This window comes from Anopheles darlingi, chromosome 3 (assembly GCF_943734745.1).
Source record: "Anopheles darlingi chromosome 3, idAnoDarlMG_H_01, whole genome shotgun sequence".
NCBI classification, from domain to species: domain Eukaryota; kingdom Metazoa; phylum Arthropoda; class Insecta; order Diptera; family Culicidae; genus Anopheles; species Anopheles darlingi.
In genome coordinates, this window is record NC_064875.1 from 37,523,439 (window position 1) to 37,541,808 (window position 18,370).

The 18,370-nt window shown below is 48.5% G+C and overlaps 1 protein-coding gene across 1 annotated transcript in view; it reads right to left on the reverse strand.

Moving 5' to 3' along the window:
* LOC125957070 (homeobox protein caupolican-like) overlaps positions 1-9,745 on the reverse strand; it is a 61,077-nt gene extending 51,332 nt beyond the window's left edge. Inside the window, exon 1 of the mRNA XM_049689478.1 lies at positions 9,390-9,745. Within this exon, the coding sequence (XP_049545435.1) occupies positions 9,390-9,437 (48 nt within the window). The 5' untranslated portion in view covers positions 9,438-9,745. The remainder of the gene's footprint in view (positions 1-9,389) is intronic.
* Positions 9,746-18,370: the final 8,625 nt, after the last annotated feature.

Consider the following 18,370-nt stretch of genomic DNA (forward strand, 5'->3'; position numbering starts at 1 on the left):
TCAACCCATCGGCCAACCCCGGGAGCAAACCGCGGTGGCGGCTCTGCTGGGTCAGGACTTTGCATACTGAAAATTATAATTCATGGTTGCATCAAATTTAATGCCCACCATAATCGTTCCCCTTTCTTAAACCTGAATACCGAAGACCTGCAGCATTGCAAAGAACAGAAGGGGGAAAAAAAGCATAGCTCTAGGCCTCGTATGTTCGCTTGCATGTGCAACGAGTTACAACGTTGTTTTCGAAACATACAGACAGCCAGACTACCATCATATGCCTAGGACTTTGGGGTTTTATGAAGTTTCCTTGACAGCTCCTTGACCGCTTATCTCCTTCACGACCCGGTTGAACGGTGATCACAGCCTGCTATGTACGCGCTCTCTCTCTCTTTCTCTCTCTCTCTGTTGCCAGGTAGCAAGGAGCAAAAAAAAAAGAAACGTTTCAAATCGTGCCCAAGCTGCCAACCACGGCCACAGTGAAGTAGGCTGCGCAATGGACCAGTCGACCGACGACGGCGACGACGACGACGACATCAGTGGCGCGAAAGACTGCAACAAAAGGTTATGATGTGCTGCAGGAAGTTCTTATCAGCATTGCGTATCGGTTTGCAACGAGAAGCACAACGCGCGTACCAATTGCACCAGTAAATGTGTGTGTGTCTGTGTGTGCGTGTGTGTCTGGTATAATAAAAATACTAAAACACGCTCTTCACATTAAAAAGCATGGAGGAATTGGTGGAACAACCGGAGAAGCGGAAGGGGAAGAGAGGACAGGTAGCTTCCGCGCGATGCGTATCGCGGGCGCATATCCGTGCTCCAGTATTACGCCATCATATCGCAATGGGAGACGACAGGATGATGATGGATCTCTGCGCCCTTCCCGGCCACTGCCTGGCCACTGTTGCGCTTTATCGGTTGCAGTTAGTGAGAAATCGAAACAACGGATGGCGATGGATGGTAAATTGTGGGGAAGGCCGTATGCATCGGGCCATGATAGACCGTTTTTTTTTGCCGGTCGCTATCTCTCTTGCTGCCCTTGCTGTTTAGCTGCTGGTCTGCCGGGCCGCATGTGAAAACCGTGACGAAACATTACCGCGGGCGGCCACCGGTACACCAACAACCATCACGCAAACCACCGCCGCGGTCGCCGCCGCCATTGCTGTGCACCGGAAAATCATGGACTACTTGATCAGACGTCAGACGACTGGGGGGGGGGATGGAAAAGGTATAAAAAAATGACAACGACAATGCGCTGAAATTATTATGAGCTGCGCGCCGGCTACTGTGGCTCCGGCGTGGACACACAATCGAACCTGGGAGCTGGAACCCGAAGCCGGGCCGGTGCCGGTGCCTCCGGCCTTCCAGAACGCACTCTGCAAGAAGCACAACGGCGGCCAGCGACCACATTATAAATGTGAGATAAATTTGTTGAGATAAATCGATTTATTGACAATTTATTGAAATATTTTGATAACATTCAACGATAATGATATCACTTTTTTGATGTGATGAAAGTCTTATAAGTACCCACCACCACTCCACGCCACGTCTCCGCTTACGGTCAAATGATTTGCGGACACGGTTCCTGCCAGGCCTGGTCCCAGAGCCCCCAACAGCCATTCTGCCTTCTGTCTTCTCCTGTTCCGTCCACCCGTGGGGGGGGGGGGGGAGGCTTTCCCGTGCGATAACGATAAACACACTTCTCAACCGGCTCTCTTTGGTTCTTTCCAACCCCGGAGCCTAGATTTCCCCCCTCCCGGGTGAGGTGCACGAAGAGGCTGCCGCTGATGGTTGGCGTCCGGGGATCCGGGGACAGGTTTTGATGTTCGTTTCTTTTCGATTCTACTCGCCCCGTTGTCCGGAGGATGCTCTCTCTCTCGGTCGGTCTCAATGATTTATTGCCTGCTGTCCCCCTCCCCATTTGGCAGTGCGTCGTCCTTCGCGTTCCTCGTTCCGGACTCGCGCGCGCGCGTAGAACGAACGAAGAACGAGAGCGAGAAAAACGCGCCGCGAATGTTGCCGACGAGCCGTGACGAGAACGGACACTTTTCGGCAGCTTATGGCAGCATTTGGCTTCGGGATATCGGCGCAGCGGCGGCGGCGGCATAATGCGCCGTATAATCTGTTCCGAGGACAAGGGCAGCTACCGCGATCGCTGCTAATCGCGATCCGAAATCGTCGCGTCGCATCGTCCTTCGAAGGCTTCGATCGATAATGAGTAGCTTCATGGAAGGAAGGAACGAACAGTGTCCTCTATTGTGATGGCAGGATCTCACCTGCTCGATTCGCTCGCGATCGAAGCTCAACATTGTGACGATATCCGAAGCCGTTAGCCTCGAGCACTTCTCCTCCTTCCGCGAATGTGCATTTGATGCTCTCTTTCATCGTCAGCAGCAGCAGCAAGTGTTTACCCACGAGACACATGATGGTCGCATATAGTGGTCATAAAAATATTAGCATACATGATATGTCTGGCCGGCCGGCCGGCCGTGCGATCGTCGCGTCGCGATTCCTTTTGTGCCTTCAGGGGCCCCCCTTTTTCACAAGGGCTGGTCCGTGGTTCCATCGGATCGGATGACGAGAAACGATCGGGACACTAATAATCATAATAAATTTCGGGTGAATATCGTTATTAACGGTAACATTTACCGGCGGTTTATCCGGCGGGCATTCTGCAGCAGAGAAGCCCACGAGCTGACGAGTCCCCGAAGAGAACTCTCGGACTGCTGCTGCTGCTGCCCGATGACGTCGATCGATCGCTCGACGTCGCTTTATCGCTCAACGGCAAGCGGGAATCAATCTTTTTGCGTTTGGTGCTCCGTTTGCGAGCAAAGGAGGCCCCTCTGCGTAGCGCCTGCCGTTGTCATCGTTGTTCGCACCTTAAAGAAAGGGATGCCTTGGGTTCCCCATGGAAACCCTTCGCAGGTCCGTCCGTCCGTCCGTCCGGGTTCTGAGTACGAGCACCCCCTAGAGCAATGCAAAGTGAACTGTGATATGGTTCGATGGTTTTTGGGTCGAAACGAACGAACGACCGGTCTCGAGTATTATGGCGTACGGGAAAAGGCCGTTACTACACACGTACACACCTTTTCCTGCACCTTCGCACACACACACACACGAGTGAGTGATTTGCTGGCCGGTGGTGAGTAGACGTACCGTCCACAATAAATTACATTAATTGAGATATAAATATTATTATCGAACAAATGGACAATCCATCATGCGTGCGGTTTGAAAGTCCCAGTCCAGTCCGTTTGACGCCACCGGCACCACCTGCTCAAAAGGGGGGCAGGTTTACACACCCGGGAGCGACATGTGCCGGTGCCGGTGCCGACCTTTGACTGTAATTGCTTGTTTACTAAGCCTTCCAGCGCCGGCGAATGGCGTGTCATATGGGGTGGCGAGAAAGGAGGTGAGAAATTGAAGCGAGAAGAGAACCGTCGCCACAATCATCAGAACGGGACCCACTAAACGGGGACTTATTTCCGCAGACCGGCAAACGATGCGCGAACCAAACCAAAACCCCAAGCCCAAAGCAATGATGAGCGCCATATGGCCACATCACTCCTGGGGCGCACTGTTTTCAATTCAATGCTCTCTTCTAAGACTTAATAATAATAAATTTTCCTGTTTTATGCATGCATTTTCCAACAGCATCTTTCCGTCGTGCTGGTTCGTTTCGTGACTTGACACATGTTGCACCACGACGGTACGGATTTTAACAACTTCATTCATTTATTCACTCATATTTAAACATGCCCGCATTCCGGGCGTTTAGTAAAGGTGTAATTACTTGTGGTCTGCCGGTCGGCGATAGCCATAAAATCCTCACCTCCCCCCTCCCCCTGGACCGCACCGTAGGTTCGACGCGAAATCTTCTAATGATGACTTTTGCTTGTTCTTGTTGGTTCGGGGGGGCTCTGGCTGGCTGATTAGGAAATGCATTTTTCGTGCAAACGGGAACGCAACAGACACCCCCAGGAGGAGGGAGTGGGGAGGCGCAGAAGGAGAAGCGACCCCGGGGGCCGAGTGCCAAGGGAAGTTTGTCGATATTTTGGAAATTATTGACATCATCTTCAACATTTTTATAACGTTATGAATTATTAATTCAACGAGAGCCCCAGCAAAACCCGCGTCTACCCTTTTTAGGACTCTCGTCCCGTCCCGTTGCGTCCCATCACGGACGGCATCCGGACGTTCCCATCCGGGAGACCGGCGTGGTCGAAGTCCGGTGCGGTTCGGTTCGTTATCAGTTTTTCGGACAGCGCCATCAATTTTAAGTTGCCAAATATTCACTTTTTCTCTGGCCTTGGGTTTCTGTTTCGATCTTCGTTTCTTTTTTTTCTTCTCTCTCCTTTCATTCCCCTGCCCCCTTGGTATAGACACACCGGGGTCTTCTGCCTGTTCTTCGACGATATCGTTCTTTGTGTGCGTCTTTCGTCGGATTCGGTGACCTATACCATTCCGAAAACTCCCGCTGTCTCCTTACTGCAACGCAGTGCCCGGACCGTATGAGAAAATGAGGTCTTAGAACACGGATAACGGATCAGAGTTTAAGCTTCAATGAAGGTTCTAGCTGGACAGTCTCTTTAAGTAATTAAAAACTCCACTAAAACACCCAACATTACAGACATTCGCCGTCAAGAATGACTCTTCTTCCTGTCACCTGCGGAACCACAATGCCACATCAGCAGCAGCAGCAACCCAAAAGGCCAGTAGCAGAAGCATTAAATTATGTGATGATGTCGCAATATTTATGTACTGTCACCTGTAAGTTCCGTGGCCATTCCTGAGAAGTTTGACTCGACACAATATATCGCAAGGAATGGGTTCCTCTCGCGTGCTTTTTGTGGTCGCTGCTGTTGGGGTTTGGGAATCTGGTTTCTGGCGGAACGACGACGACGACGCAGAAGTCCGCTTCTCGCTTATTGCCCGGTCCGTCGGTCGGTTGCTTATCGAATCACATCGTTTTGCAGCCATTCGTTGATAATATTGATTGGTGCACAGCACTGGTGCACACCAGCGGAAACGTGTTTCAAAAAATATGAATTTTTGATAACACACGACGCGGCTGCTGTCCCAACAACCCCCGGAAAGTAGTTGATGGGTGTTGCGTTTGGCGCATTTGGCGCAGCAAACAAGAGAAGTGCTGCTGCTGCTCATCGTGCTTCGCGTGTAGCTCTCGAGGACGATTGAGACAAAGTGTAAACAGCAACATAATAAATCATTTTAAAAATCGCTCGCAACTGCTCGCTCGCGCACTGTTCGTCCACAACACACATTTTCTTTTGCGTCCATGCGACCGCAGGGAATTATGTGTGCTGTTTCTGTGCTTTCTGTGTGGTGTATGAGGGTGCGCCAAAGGGAGGAGAATGGTGCATGCTTGAATGGAATTTTCTTCGAGGGGCCCTCGGCCTTATTGTTGAACCTTGCAGCGTGCCACGCCACGCCACGTTGACATTTTGCTCCCGTTTGCTCCAAGTTGCTCGTGTTCTGTTTCACGTATTATTATTTTTTTTCGCGATCCTCGCGTCTCGCGTCTGCAGATCCGAGATTGACAATCAGTAGTGCAGCAGCTTGGCACTCATCTTGATGATGATTGTCCATGCGGAAAATTGTAGCGATTGCTGCTGCTGGTGCTGTTGTCTGCAGCTGAACGCTGATCGTTCGCTATATAGTAGATGTTATCCTTTTTTGGACACACACTTGGAAGAACCACTGGAACCAAAACCGGCCACCAATAACCGATTAAGGTGAAACCTGGTGCCCAGCAATGCGCAGAGCTATGGGAACCTTCTGCCTCCTGAGGGCTCCTGTTGCAATCCTTCGCGATCCAGTGCATCGTGGGAATTGCACCATAATTGAAACGTTCTCAAAGGACTATGATCGTTCTACTCTCCACAGCCCCAAAGTCCCAAGGTGTGATGATGCATTTGTTGTTTTCTCGCTCGCCTTCGCACCGAACACCGAATGGACAGGAACAGGAGGAGGATCAATTATTATACCTTTTTAGTACGACGCAAAACGCAACCGTGCGCAGACTTGTCGCTGCTTTTCCGAAGCAAATTCCGTCGAGGAATTACTACTGCTCATCGTTTGATGAATGCACAAGTAGTGCTGCTCAATACTCGATGCTGAATACTTACGAACCAACATAAGCATACGCAAAAGCATGGTTTGAATTTCGGTTGAAACACATGTTACCGAACCGAACACATATCTTAAGCGATCGATTCCAGAAATCTGTAAACTCGAAACTCGGCTCTAGAGTGAGACGGAGCAGCAGGAAGTCCAGCAAAAAAAAAGGGATGTTGTCTATCCCTTCGCAGCATGACACCTCCCGAAACACAGGAGTTCCATTCATGGAAAGGCGGCGCCCCGGATATAATGCTGCTGGCACGCTTTTTGGGCCCCCCGAAGACGACACCAGCAAATGAATCACCGAGTTCACGGGAGACGCTTTGCCGTTCCGTTCCGAAGGTCAAACGACGATGCATCCAGACGACGATGGCGACGGACATTCCCGAGCATTTCTTTAAGGTTTCCTAAATCATAACGTTTTGCCAAAGAAACCATTAACGAACGAACGAGAGAGAGAGAGAGAGTCGTTTTTCACTCGACGAGGGCTCAGTGTTCGTTTTGACACATTTTTTGTATCGAATTTCAAGGATATTTACCAATGGCCAGCGGGCCAGCAGCGGGCGTCTCTTTCGAGGGCGCCCCGCTTTCGCCTCACCATTGGACCGAAAACAAACGCGTATTTGCGGTGGGTATTAGGTGGTGCCCGTCACACTACCATACCACTAACCCTGGTGTGACTTTGTGACTTATTTTGCGATCGCCACCGCACCCTCGGACCGATCGATCATACATGATGTTGCTGATTGAATGTTTACGAATGGCGCGCGGCTTCTAAATCTTCATCGCAGCCATTGAGCGCCCATTGATTGAGATACCATTCAGCTCATAATGAAGGCCGGGGCTCCGGGCCGGGCCGGGCCGCTGGTGGTGCCGTCCGAAAACATATTCATTAAGCCGTTCCACCCCCCCGCGGGTGGTGGTGTCATTTTTGGAATTATTTATTATAATTTGATTAGAGCATATCCTAAGACCCCCTGCCCCGGGGGCCAAGACCCAGCAACAACAACAACAGCAGCACAACGCAACATACACGTCGTCTCCCGTAGAGTTCAACGCGTTCGATTTACGCGCTTCGATCAACAGCTTCGATCGATTCACCTGCGGCCCTGCGGTATGCCGTTCCTGCCAAGAAAGCAACATTCGTGCTGAAGATCATGCTGTTGGTTTGGTTTTTGGGAGAGTTTTTTTTTTCTCTTTCATCCCCTCTTTTTCACCCTTTTGCGTCTAATTCTTAAACTCGCGCTTCACTCCTAACCTGTGACTAATATAAATATTTATCAAGTTTAGCATTGATAAATTAATTGTAAATTAATTAAATTGATTTGTACGTGATTTTGGCAAGTTTTTGTTTGGCGCTCCCCGATCGTCGGGCGCTTGGAGCTCGCGGAGCGTTTTGCGTTCCGTTTTGTGACCGAATTCGACACATTTTTTCGAGGGTTCGAGCGACCACGAGCGGTCGATGATCGATCGATCGATCAAGGGGGGGGAGGGGGGCTCCGACACCATCCTGGGTGTGCTGGATGGATCAATGGAGGACCAGCGTGTGGTCAATGGTCAATCGAATCGTGGTCCGTGGCGAGTGTGTTGCACCCCAGAACCCCCGGCCCAATCCGGGGACTCTCCAGGGAACGTGCCAGGGAGGGAGAAAGAAAATTCAATTAGAACATACTTTTGATTTGCTGCACATTGTGGTGTCTCAATTTTTCCCGAAAAAAACCCGGACCCCAGTATGTTCCAGTGAACTGTAACTGCATCGAGCATCTTCATTCAAGACCCGCACGGTTGCTGTTGTTGTTGCCGTGGTGATGACGCGACGCGGTGCAGATCGCAGCAAACGGTGCACGACGACGACGATGTGTGACGGAATTGCAACAGAAGGCGACGGGACCGGGGACCGGGGAACGACGACGGAACTGTCGCATGGTTCATTTCGTCTTAAATTATAATTAATTAATGAGATTCCTTTGCACTTCTTTCTCGGGCGCGACAGGCGAAAAGGGGTGACGCGCCCGGAGACGGAAGAAGATGTCACTTGCCGGCTTGTGTGGCTCCTCATCATCTCTTCTGTGTCTCGCCTTCACTCCCGTTCCGTCGTCGATCCGGCACCGGGCGACATTCGCGCCCGTCGCGCGGTGCGTTGTTACTCTTTCTTTTCGAATTTATTTGCCCCCCCAATGCTTGGCCATGCCAACCGCCAAGTAGTCACTGATGCCTTCCCTGATGATGATTCTATGCTCTGTTTTTGGTAGTTCACGTTCGACGACGGTGTGTCGTGCGTCGTGGCACACTGCGATCCGTGCCCGTCCGTTCTTGCATTCGAAAGTAGCCCTTGACGTTGTGTGTGTGTGTGTGTGTGTGTGTGTGTGTGTGAGGCGGCGTGAGCATTCTCGCAGTAGGCCGGGTGGTGGAGCATAATGAAGATGGTATGTTCCCCACAACACAACACAACACAACACAACCGAACGGACGGACGCACACGCAACCGAAAATTGGGTGACCGAAGATGTGTGTGACGTGAATAATTTCACAGTTTTCCCGAAAACGGCACCCAACGCCTCGCCGATTGCCGGGGACAAAAAAAGGAAGACGCCCAAAACCAATTGACCGCTAGCCACCAGCCAGGACCAGGACATAAGGGCGAGCATAAGAAAGGCGAGCAACGGGCGAGCGAGTGTTGCTGCGATGTGCTGCGAAGAAAAAGATGCGTTGCTCCTCGTAATAGGACACGGCGTTGGTTGCGGTTGGGGCACCAAATTCGACGGCGGCGGCGCCCAATTTCGTAGATTCATTTGCAGTGGCATGCCAGAGCCTCCAGCAAAGACAATGTGCCGGATCGCAATGCGCGAAAGGCCACACACACGAGCACACACACACAGCACGGACCGAACGGTTAATGAAAGGGATGGCGCTGTGGGAATTGGTGTCCAAAAATCCGAATCATTACTTTCACGTCCCTCTCGAGAGTTTATGGAAAGGGGATTCTCCCTCCGCGAACCAACATCATCAAGTTCTCTAGAGTATTGACCGAATCCGAAAAGGCGATTGCGCACACAGAGTGGGCCATACAGTGGCAACACACGTACACACACGTGCCTGGTCAAGATAAGACGTCACTAATGGTAAAGGTTGCTGCGATTTTATTACATTTTGCTTAATTTTGCATCCAATGCGGAATGGGAAATTGGAATTAACCAAAAAAAAAAGTAGTGATAATCCTTAAGGTGAGCCCCTCTTTTGATAACTCGTCTTACCTGACTTGCCGGCGGATAAGTGTAACCAAACTGAGCGTAAGCGGCCATTGTAATTAGCTACTTTCCGCGCTGTAACAGCAGCTGCAGGTATCCGCAGTCGTATACGATATGTGTTATTGCTATAAGCCGTTTTCCCTTTTCCTACACACACACACACACACGCGCTCCACACACGCGAAATATTGTGAACCAAATAAGCGTTTTCTGTTGGTGATAGAACTAGAATTGCGACACAATCCACACGACGACGGTACCCATCATCTACTATCTACTGGCGAATCTCGGCCAACTCGACCAAGTAAAAATCCAAGCAAACATAGGAAACCCTGCTGGTGCTGGTGCTGGTTGCAGCATGATTCTCGTTTCATCATCGACGACGTATCGACATTTTCCTGCCGAGGGGGGGGGGGGGGGGGGGGGGTCAACGACGACCGACGACGTTATCCTTTTGGCGCCAAACGCTCGGCGGGATACACGATCCTGTCCGGCGCGCACACACTATCACACACACAACGGGCACGGACACGGGCACACGGTCAACGGATCGCCAATTTCAAATACCGCTTTTTCGGATTTCGGTTGTTGTTGTTGTCTGTGCAAACCGGGTGGAATGAGTTGTCATCGAAACGACGATGACGACGATCTTCGTACACAACGACTGACGAAAGATCTTAGTAGTGCAGCTCTCAATGAATATTCAATGGTTCCTTCACTTCACTCTGTGCGCTGCTCACTGTGTAGTTTGTAACATAATTTTCACACCAAATCCGTCATCAACCAAAACATCATAACATCAAACTCAAAACGATGAGCATCAGCAACAACAACGACAACAGACGCAACGCATTAGTTGCATAATTCACAGACACCGTGTTGAATGCAGCCCCGGCGATACCCGGCTAGAAGGGACCGGAACGTTAGGAATTGAACCCAAGTTGAACCCGGTTTGAACGTGATTTAACAACACAAGCAACACACTCAACAAACGGACAACAGACTGTCACACCAGGGCTGACGCTTCAGAGGAATAGCATTTTCGAGTGGTACAAGCAGTAGGCGGCGAGCAGGAGCCGGGGATTCACAAAGAAAACACACTTTTGGGCGCTTGGCCGCTTGGTAGGTCACTTGGATGATACCGGCTACTTCCACACTGCACTTTTCGGTTCAAGTATGCTCACAGCAAGCACACACATTCACCGCTCTCGGACCCTCGGTTGATGCCACTTGATTGCACTTGATGGAGAGAAAAGGAGCGATCACGCTTTCGATCCGTGTGGTGGCGAGAACTTACGAGAATATACGCGCGAGACGCGAGGCTCCCGATTTTTTTTTTTTTGGAGGGTTCAAATCAAAACAAACTTTCGCGTAACGCTTTCGAATTCCGCCGATCTGTCGGTCGGTCGGTCGGTCGGTTGGTTGGTCGACCGGTTCGGTTGAGGGCGGCGAGAAATGAGACCGAGGGTGAGAGCTGCTACTGAAAGGTACACGTGGATGGTCGCGGCAGAGGGTGGCGGGTGGGGTGGAACTCGCCAACCACCTCGTGGAACGGCCCGAAAAAGTGTCGAAATTTTCGTAACCCCCAAAAACCGTTCTTGACGCGCGCGCAGCTGCAGCAGCGTCTTTCGGGCGTAGAACGCGCTGTGGACGACGACGGGCCTCCTTCCTGGGCAAGGACGCGAACGCAAATACGCGAGTTTCATTAATATTTACTTCTCGACCCTCTCGATTCCACGCATTCCAGCAAAGTTGGCGCTTTCGGCCAATCGGCGCGTACATAAAGCCAGGAACACGCCCCATATTTATGCTACCGCCTAAGCCACGCCTTTCGGTGCGGCGAAAATTCCGTGCGAGTGAGTGAGAGAGAGCGCAGTGTCCGGTGAGACGGAGCAGCATTTAAGAGAATTTTCTCGTGGAAATTCGCTCTCCCTCTCGTAGTAGGAAATCTCGGGCGGCGGGAAATGCATGCGAGCAAGTGGGATAGCCGATGAGATGGAGCTATTTTCCGAGGCGATTTGAAGCAATCTGGTCACGATTCAAATTCGACTGTTTTGTTTAGCCAATTTTCAAAACGCAACTGCAACTGTGCTGTTTACAATTGAAAACATGTTGTAGAATGTTTTTTTTTCCGGACAAAAAGACGATCGAAATGATCAAACATTTCAAATCATCAAAATAATCAACTACGACTTACTACGACGTTTTCCAACTAGACACAAATCAGCTGTAATCGTTCGTTCGTCGCTGGACCATCCAGATGCAGCGAGTAAAATTCTTTGCGCTGTTGATAGCGACAGAAGCATTGGAAATGATCCTTGAATGCATTACGATCGATGGAATGTTGGTTCCTGTTCGATTAGCGCTCAAAACAAAAGTGTTCAAACGAAAGACTTTTCGGTGTTTGAATTTACAAAGCTAAAAGCTTAATACTACTATTATTAAAATTATCTATTTTTACCTAGAATATTATCAAGTATACCTATGGCAAAGGATTGTAACGTCTCCGAGGTCTTATCCGCGCTTAAAATTGCGCGTTTATAGGAACATTTCTTGTAAGGAAATTCACTGAAATACTGTTCAACATAATTGTTCGAACAATAATAAAGCACGGAAATCATATATCGACATAAAGATCTTTCCGTTTTGATAGAATATATTAAAATAACGCCGTTTTCCAAATCCTGCTAATTGCTGATCGCCCGATCTACCGTCGATCACATATTGAACACGAAATAGCTTCTGCAGAACTCGAGAGCACATTGTTACAATTTTCAAACGTTCTTCGTTGATTTGCACATACATTCGCATTATAACAAATTTACAAGATAATCAGAGAAGGATGCTTCATAATATCTCTGGCGTTATCAACAACGCAACGAACTGTACTCACTGCATCTGGATGACCTATTGACGAACTAATTTACAGCTGATTCGACGCTAACTGAAATAACTCCTTGGTCATGCTGCACCTGGTATATCTGTCATTGAAACAGCAGATTGTTAACTGTTCCTATTGTAAGACATGGTATTTCGTACTAAAGGAAATGCTTGATTTGCCTTTTCGATCCAGAAAATGCTAATACCATGACTTGTTATCAATTGTAAACAGCATAGTTGCAGTTGCTTTTGAAATTTGGCTAAACAAAACAGTCAAATTTGAATCACAACGAGAATTTGAGTTAAACGCCTCGGAAAATGGAGCTCCATCTCCATTTGGCTATCCTGCTTGCTCGTACGCATTTTCCGTAGCACGAGATTTTCGCATGTGAAGGAGAAAACGCGGCCCGAATTTCCACACTCTTTCGAATGCTCCGTCTCATTGGTCGAGCTCCTCTGACGCTGTCGCTGAGCAAAGGAACTCACTTTGGTCCATCTTTCGCGCTGTGTGGATCTCACTCCAGCTCAAGCTCTCATCGTCGTTGGGGCGCCAAAAAAGGATCGCGTTTGCGCACAACAACAAAACGACCGAAAAAGGGAAACAGAAGCAAAACGACCGTTTCATTCATGCCGCATTCGGTGTGCCGAGATAAAAACCGCCTTTTTCCCGATGAGATGCGCCTTCGCGCCCGTTGGAAATGAGACAAAAAAGCACACACACACACACGCACACCACCTGTGAGCACGATATCGCACGGGGGTAAATCGTATCGAGTACCGAGCAGAGTCCCAATCCTTGAATAACAAGGATACATCCAAGTGTCCTGCCATCTCTTTCTCCTGGGATACGGCCATCGCCTACTCCATTTCGCCATTTTCCGAAGCACCTTCGGCCTGCTGCTGCTTCGTAAGTCAGCTGCAAGATACAGATGACAGGTTGTTGCAGTTCCCGCGCTGCCATGCAGGCCGGGACACGTCGTTGTCGTCGTCGTCGCGGAGAAAATGGGCTGCTCAGGCCGTCGGAACCGGCGTACGGCGCGAGAGCTGCACATAAATCACACCGGAACGAGCTAGCACCTAGCTGCTGGCGTTGCTAGGCACAGCACACACACACATTGATTGAGAGCTGTTGAAACGGCTCAGGAGAGCTGTCAGGACGACAGGAAACGAGCGGTCACCTAGTCCGGGACCAACCAACCGGGAGTTTTGTTGTCGGAAAATGTTTGTCAAGGGAACACGGCAGTGGCAGTGGCAAAAGGAAACCAGAGAGTACTACTATGACATAACATGGGCCGGAGACAATCCTTTTTCCTCTCCTCTCCACTCCGCGCCTACCATCACTTTTCCGGCCTCCTCGTTGTCGGGGTCGGGCTTGCTCTTAGCTTTGCCAGCCTGTTCGCCCGTCGAGGGAAGGGATTTACCCGGGGCCTGAGAGAGTATGAGCAACGTCCAACCACCCTAATACACAATGCTAGACTTTTAAATTGGACATGTGTAGATTTATCCTGTTTGTGTCCCTCTTTTATCTTGGGTCGTAAATTTATAGATTTCCTCCATTTTTTCTTTGCTGTCTGCTCCGCAAATTCCGAGCAAATGTGGTTCGTGCTGTGTGGTTCAGTCAGCAGTGAGTGCAATGTGAAAATCTGACTGATGCATCATCAATATGTTGGGAAAACACAATATTTGAATATCCATATACAAATCAAATGAAGAAGTGAAAAATGTTTCTTTCGAGCCAACAACATTGGGATTGGGTTTTTTGGTAAAAACGTATTGGAACCCCAACCCAAACACTGTTTTGCTACGTGAATCAATTGGGGCTTTGCTGGGTGTAGGTGATGGGTTGTTTTATTTTCCGAACCGAAATCGGTTAACAACTTCCTGTGTGTGAGTGTGTGTTTGTTGCCACCTCTAACCCTAGGCTCAAGCGTAGCCAAAATTTCGCCCAGACACACTGCCGCGACTGCCGTCCATTGTAGGACGAGCGTCTCTCAACAACGAGTAAAAAGTTGTTCTTTATGCGTTGCTGTTCAGACAAATCAGACAATATTGGAATTGTCATCGAATGGCATGTTATTTGAATGTAGGTTCATTTACATGCTGATGTTGACTAGAGAGCAGGAACAGGAGTGTAATCGGGGGAGCCGATTGTAGGGGAGAGGAGAGAGAGTGCGAAGATCAGACATGAAGGAGATGACAGACCCTATTCGATTTACTTCATTCAACGTTGACTTATCAGCATTGTGCTTGTATTTTTTTCTTCGAAGGTACAATAAAACGTGTCTTTACGAAATTGTCATGGCAACAAGTGGCGTTCTTAGAGTTTTGAGTACTGTGTCTGATCGAGAACCATTTTGTTTTCTTCTAAATAGTAGTTCATATTTACATCATTAGCAAAGTGTTCCGTAAATGTTTGTTACGGCCTGGATTAAAAATTGTTGTAAAAATATAATCCAACGTCCATCTGCTGTGTTTTCCGTAATGTGCCTGTTGAAGAGGAGTGCCAAGAGAGTTTGTAATGGAGATTGCAAACAGATCAAACTCACTTAACAAACATTTTGTCGACTAAAGGGGCCGGACAAACTAATCGCAATGGCCGATTAACATCATCTTTACATCGACTAACTTAATCCGAAGGGTAAACAAATTTCTATCCATCAGATCCACGCAGATTTTCCTTCCCTCTTCCCTCTTCAAACATTTCCAGTGCGTGTGTGGTTTAGTCACCACCCGTGCTACCATTATCATTGCGCTTTATGGTGTGAATTGTCCGCAAAGTGGCGAACTGGAAGTAGCTGCGAAGTGAAAAGAGCTGCAAAAAAGAGCGTCGGTCGGTCCACCAGATTTCGGCTGAAATGGTTTTGTATCCCTTAAGGAGAAATCTCTCAAACAGACAGCAAACAGCAAACGGCGGGGTCGCCAGGCTTTTGCGCCAACAATGGAAGGAAGGAACCGTCGGATTTGGGATGCGGTTTCGCTGAGCCCTGAGCCAACGCATTTCATGTCCCATATTTGCGTTAGCCCTTCGTCAAACCCAACTGTGCCGTGCCCTCTAATGTTCTCCCTATTTTGTTTGCATCACAACACTGTGCTTTTGTCACCTAACACGCTGTCCTTCAGCAGCATCTCGTCTCGATCCTTTGAACGGTAACGATCCCCAGGATCTCATTTCCAGGTGACATGAAACAACACTTATTCGCTGCCGGGTGTGGGCTCTTACAGGGATCACATTTGAACTGTTCAAGTGCAGTAGAGTAGAGCCTTGCTCTACTTGCTCTTGGTTTCGGTTGTCATTGCCAGGTGTGGGGGGAGGTAGAACCACCTCATTGTGCAATGGATTGTCTACATTTTGCCATTCGACTGAGTTTACTTCATTGCATTAGTTGTACCATTCGCGCTCGGAGTACTCATACAAAAATGAGCTATCAGGAGTGAAAACAGTGTCCCTTTATTACATTTTCACACATTGCTAAATATTTTCCATTAGTCTCTGCTTCTATAGGTCTGAAGTTCTGAAGTTAAATAAAGTTTGTATACTTTTAAAAAAACCTTCGAAAATTGTAATAAAGAGATGAAACAGCGACTTTTCTTTTGCTTGTTTTGTACTTTTGCAATACTGTCGTGAAATTGTGAGAAGAATCTTCCTATATAGCACTTAGTTATTGATTTAAAAATAGTTCAGTTTGATGCAGTTTTATATCCGCTAAACTTTGCACTCGAGGATCCAAGTCAGGCCGAACGCTAAGCACCTTAGTTGCCACAATTGTCCAATTGAGACACGAAAAGGAACCATAATACAAGCCAATCGAAGATTACCATGTACGACGTATGAGGATGCAACGTCGGAGGAACTCAAGTGAATTTGGCGAGATTGTCGTCCAGCGATAAGCGAATGCATTTGACCAAACAACGTCTACCCGGGGACCTGGGGACAAAACGCGTTTGGAGTGTTCGAACCGTCACCGTATAGGCCTGAGTTAGACGACAAGTGTACTTTTTCACATGTTTTCCATCTCACTCTCTGGCGGACTCACTGGTTGGTTGGTTGGCTGCGGTGTTGGCCACCAGCGACCGTAACTTGGAAGCTAAGGTATGCTCGATAAAGCGAGTGTATCATCCGTGATGCTACGGGACCGTAGCCCCGAGGAGCGAGAAGTGACGGTACCTTGAGAGGTTTACCAAATAAAACCATTTCCTCTTCTTAATTCAATCGATATCCGTTTTCGAACAAAGGAACAATCGAGCAGATTGATTGCCATCGTCCGTGAATTGGCCAACGGGGAAAGGGAGAGAACTTGTGGTGATTTCATACGGCAAATTGATCCACTTATGTCTCTATCGCCTCTCGGTGGTCCTGATTGGTCTCCGGTTACGGTCTTGGCTGTTCCACTAGATCAAGGCGTGAGAGGCAGAGCCACTGTGGACTGTGGACAATGCACGCTGCCGGGTGGTATCCCGGCCCTGGACCAAGAATGGAGTCAATTTTCAGCATGGAGAAATGTGATTGGATGTCACATGCAAAACAGAAACGTTTCTTCCTTTCAAAGAGGATGATTATGCGACTTCATTAGTATCAAATGTAATGTTCCTTTTCATAACTAAAACTCCACCGATATGCAAAAAAAAAATCTGTAACCACCTTTTCAAATCAGTAAACAAATAGATTGGTCCAGTCATTGGTCCATTTATGTAAACAAAGTAATGATCACCATGACAACACCCGTATCGCCCATTCCCGGTAAATTACCTCCAACGACGTCTGTATTTCTGCCATGGGAAGCCATATTATGTTCGTCTGTCTTTTTGCATCAACCACAAAAGGGCACGATTCTAAAGAAGGTTCCTCCCGGAATTCCTGGAAGGCTGTTCTGACCTACCTGTTGGCAATTTGTCAGTGCGGGGATCCAGAATCCGGAAAGCATTTTGCTAAGGAGACAGAATCGTGAAAGTGAAACACATTCCACAGGCGTCATCGTTGAACTAACGGTTCTATCAACTTATGAGAAATGATCATTCCACATGGTTCCAAAAATGGGCATCAGGAGGAGGGCAAGCTGTTCCTTGCACTGACCACACACACCACGCACACCCGACGAAAACAAACCGAAATTGATGATTGAATTCCCAGTTTTGTCACGTAGTGCAGGTAAAGGATCTGTGACCCGATGCTGCACGTTGCCCGCAATAGCCCATCGTAATAAAGCATTTACCACACTCAGCATGGAGGTCGATTGGTCGTACAATGCATTCCCCCAGAGCGAAAGCATGGTGTGAACGAAATCAAAACAACAGGACACACACACGGGGATAAGAAGGAACGGGAAAAGCAAAACTATATAACCAAACATTAAACCAAGTCAAAACATCCCACAACGTGGAAAACTCCCTCATTTCTTGGTGTGGATGACCTAGACTCCTTTCAACGCCAGCCATAATGGTCAGCAGAGGACTCGCTGCTCTGGTGTGTTGGGCCCCAGTCTGTAAAGCTCGCTAGTTGCTGAACAAGCAGTTCCGTATAGGCTGGGCGAAAGTAATCCCAAAAAGGAAAACACAAAAATCACAAAAATCCCGAGACGTGTGCGGTCCTGTAGTGGGATGCAAAAAAAAAAACGAATCTGTTGACCAGCAATAATGAAAAAAGGACCACAAAAACTAGAAAACTTAATTTATGTTGGCTCTTTTATTGTTCTGTAGCAGCGGGTGATTTACAACGGGCGAGGAGGCTGCCTCCACCTTCCTTCCTATCCAGACGGTGAGCTCGAGAAGTGAACTCTTTCTTTTTTTTTTCCTCCCCCCTTATGCCTCTTTCGAGCCGATAGTCATTATTGCGAATGCACTGATGTTTTTTGCCTCTTTTAGTTTAGATGAAAAGTAGTGCATATCTTTGGCTCATGCTCATGTCGGCCCCGTAATAGCTCTCGCATATCGCATACCATACCAGCACGGGTATGTGGCACGGACATAGGCGGTATAGAGGTTTACATCTGTCATACGCATGGAAGCTCTTCAGCATTTGCTCTATTGTGCAATGTGCGAGCCAAGCTGTAATCAACCTGAATTGCTAGCGCGTGCTGGAAACGAAGTGATGCGCGGCATATTGGTTTGCA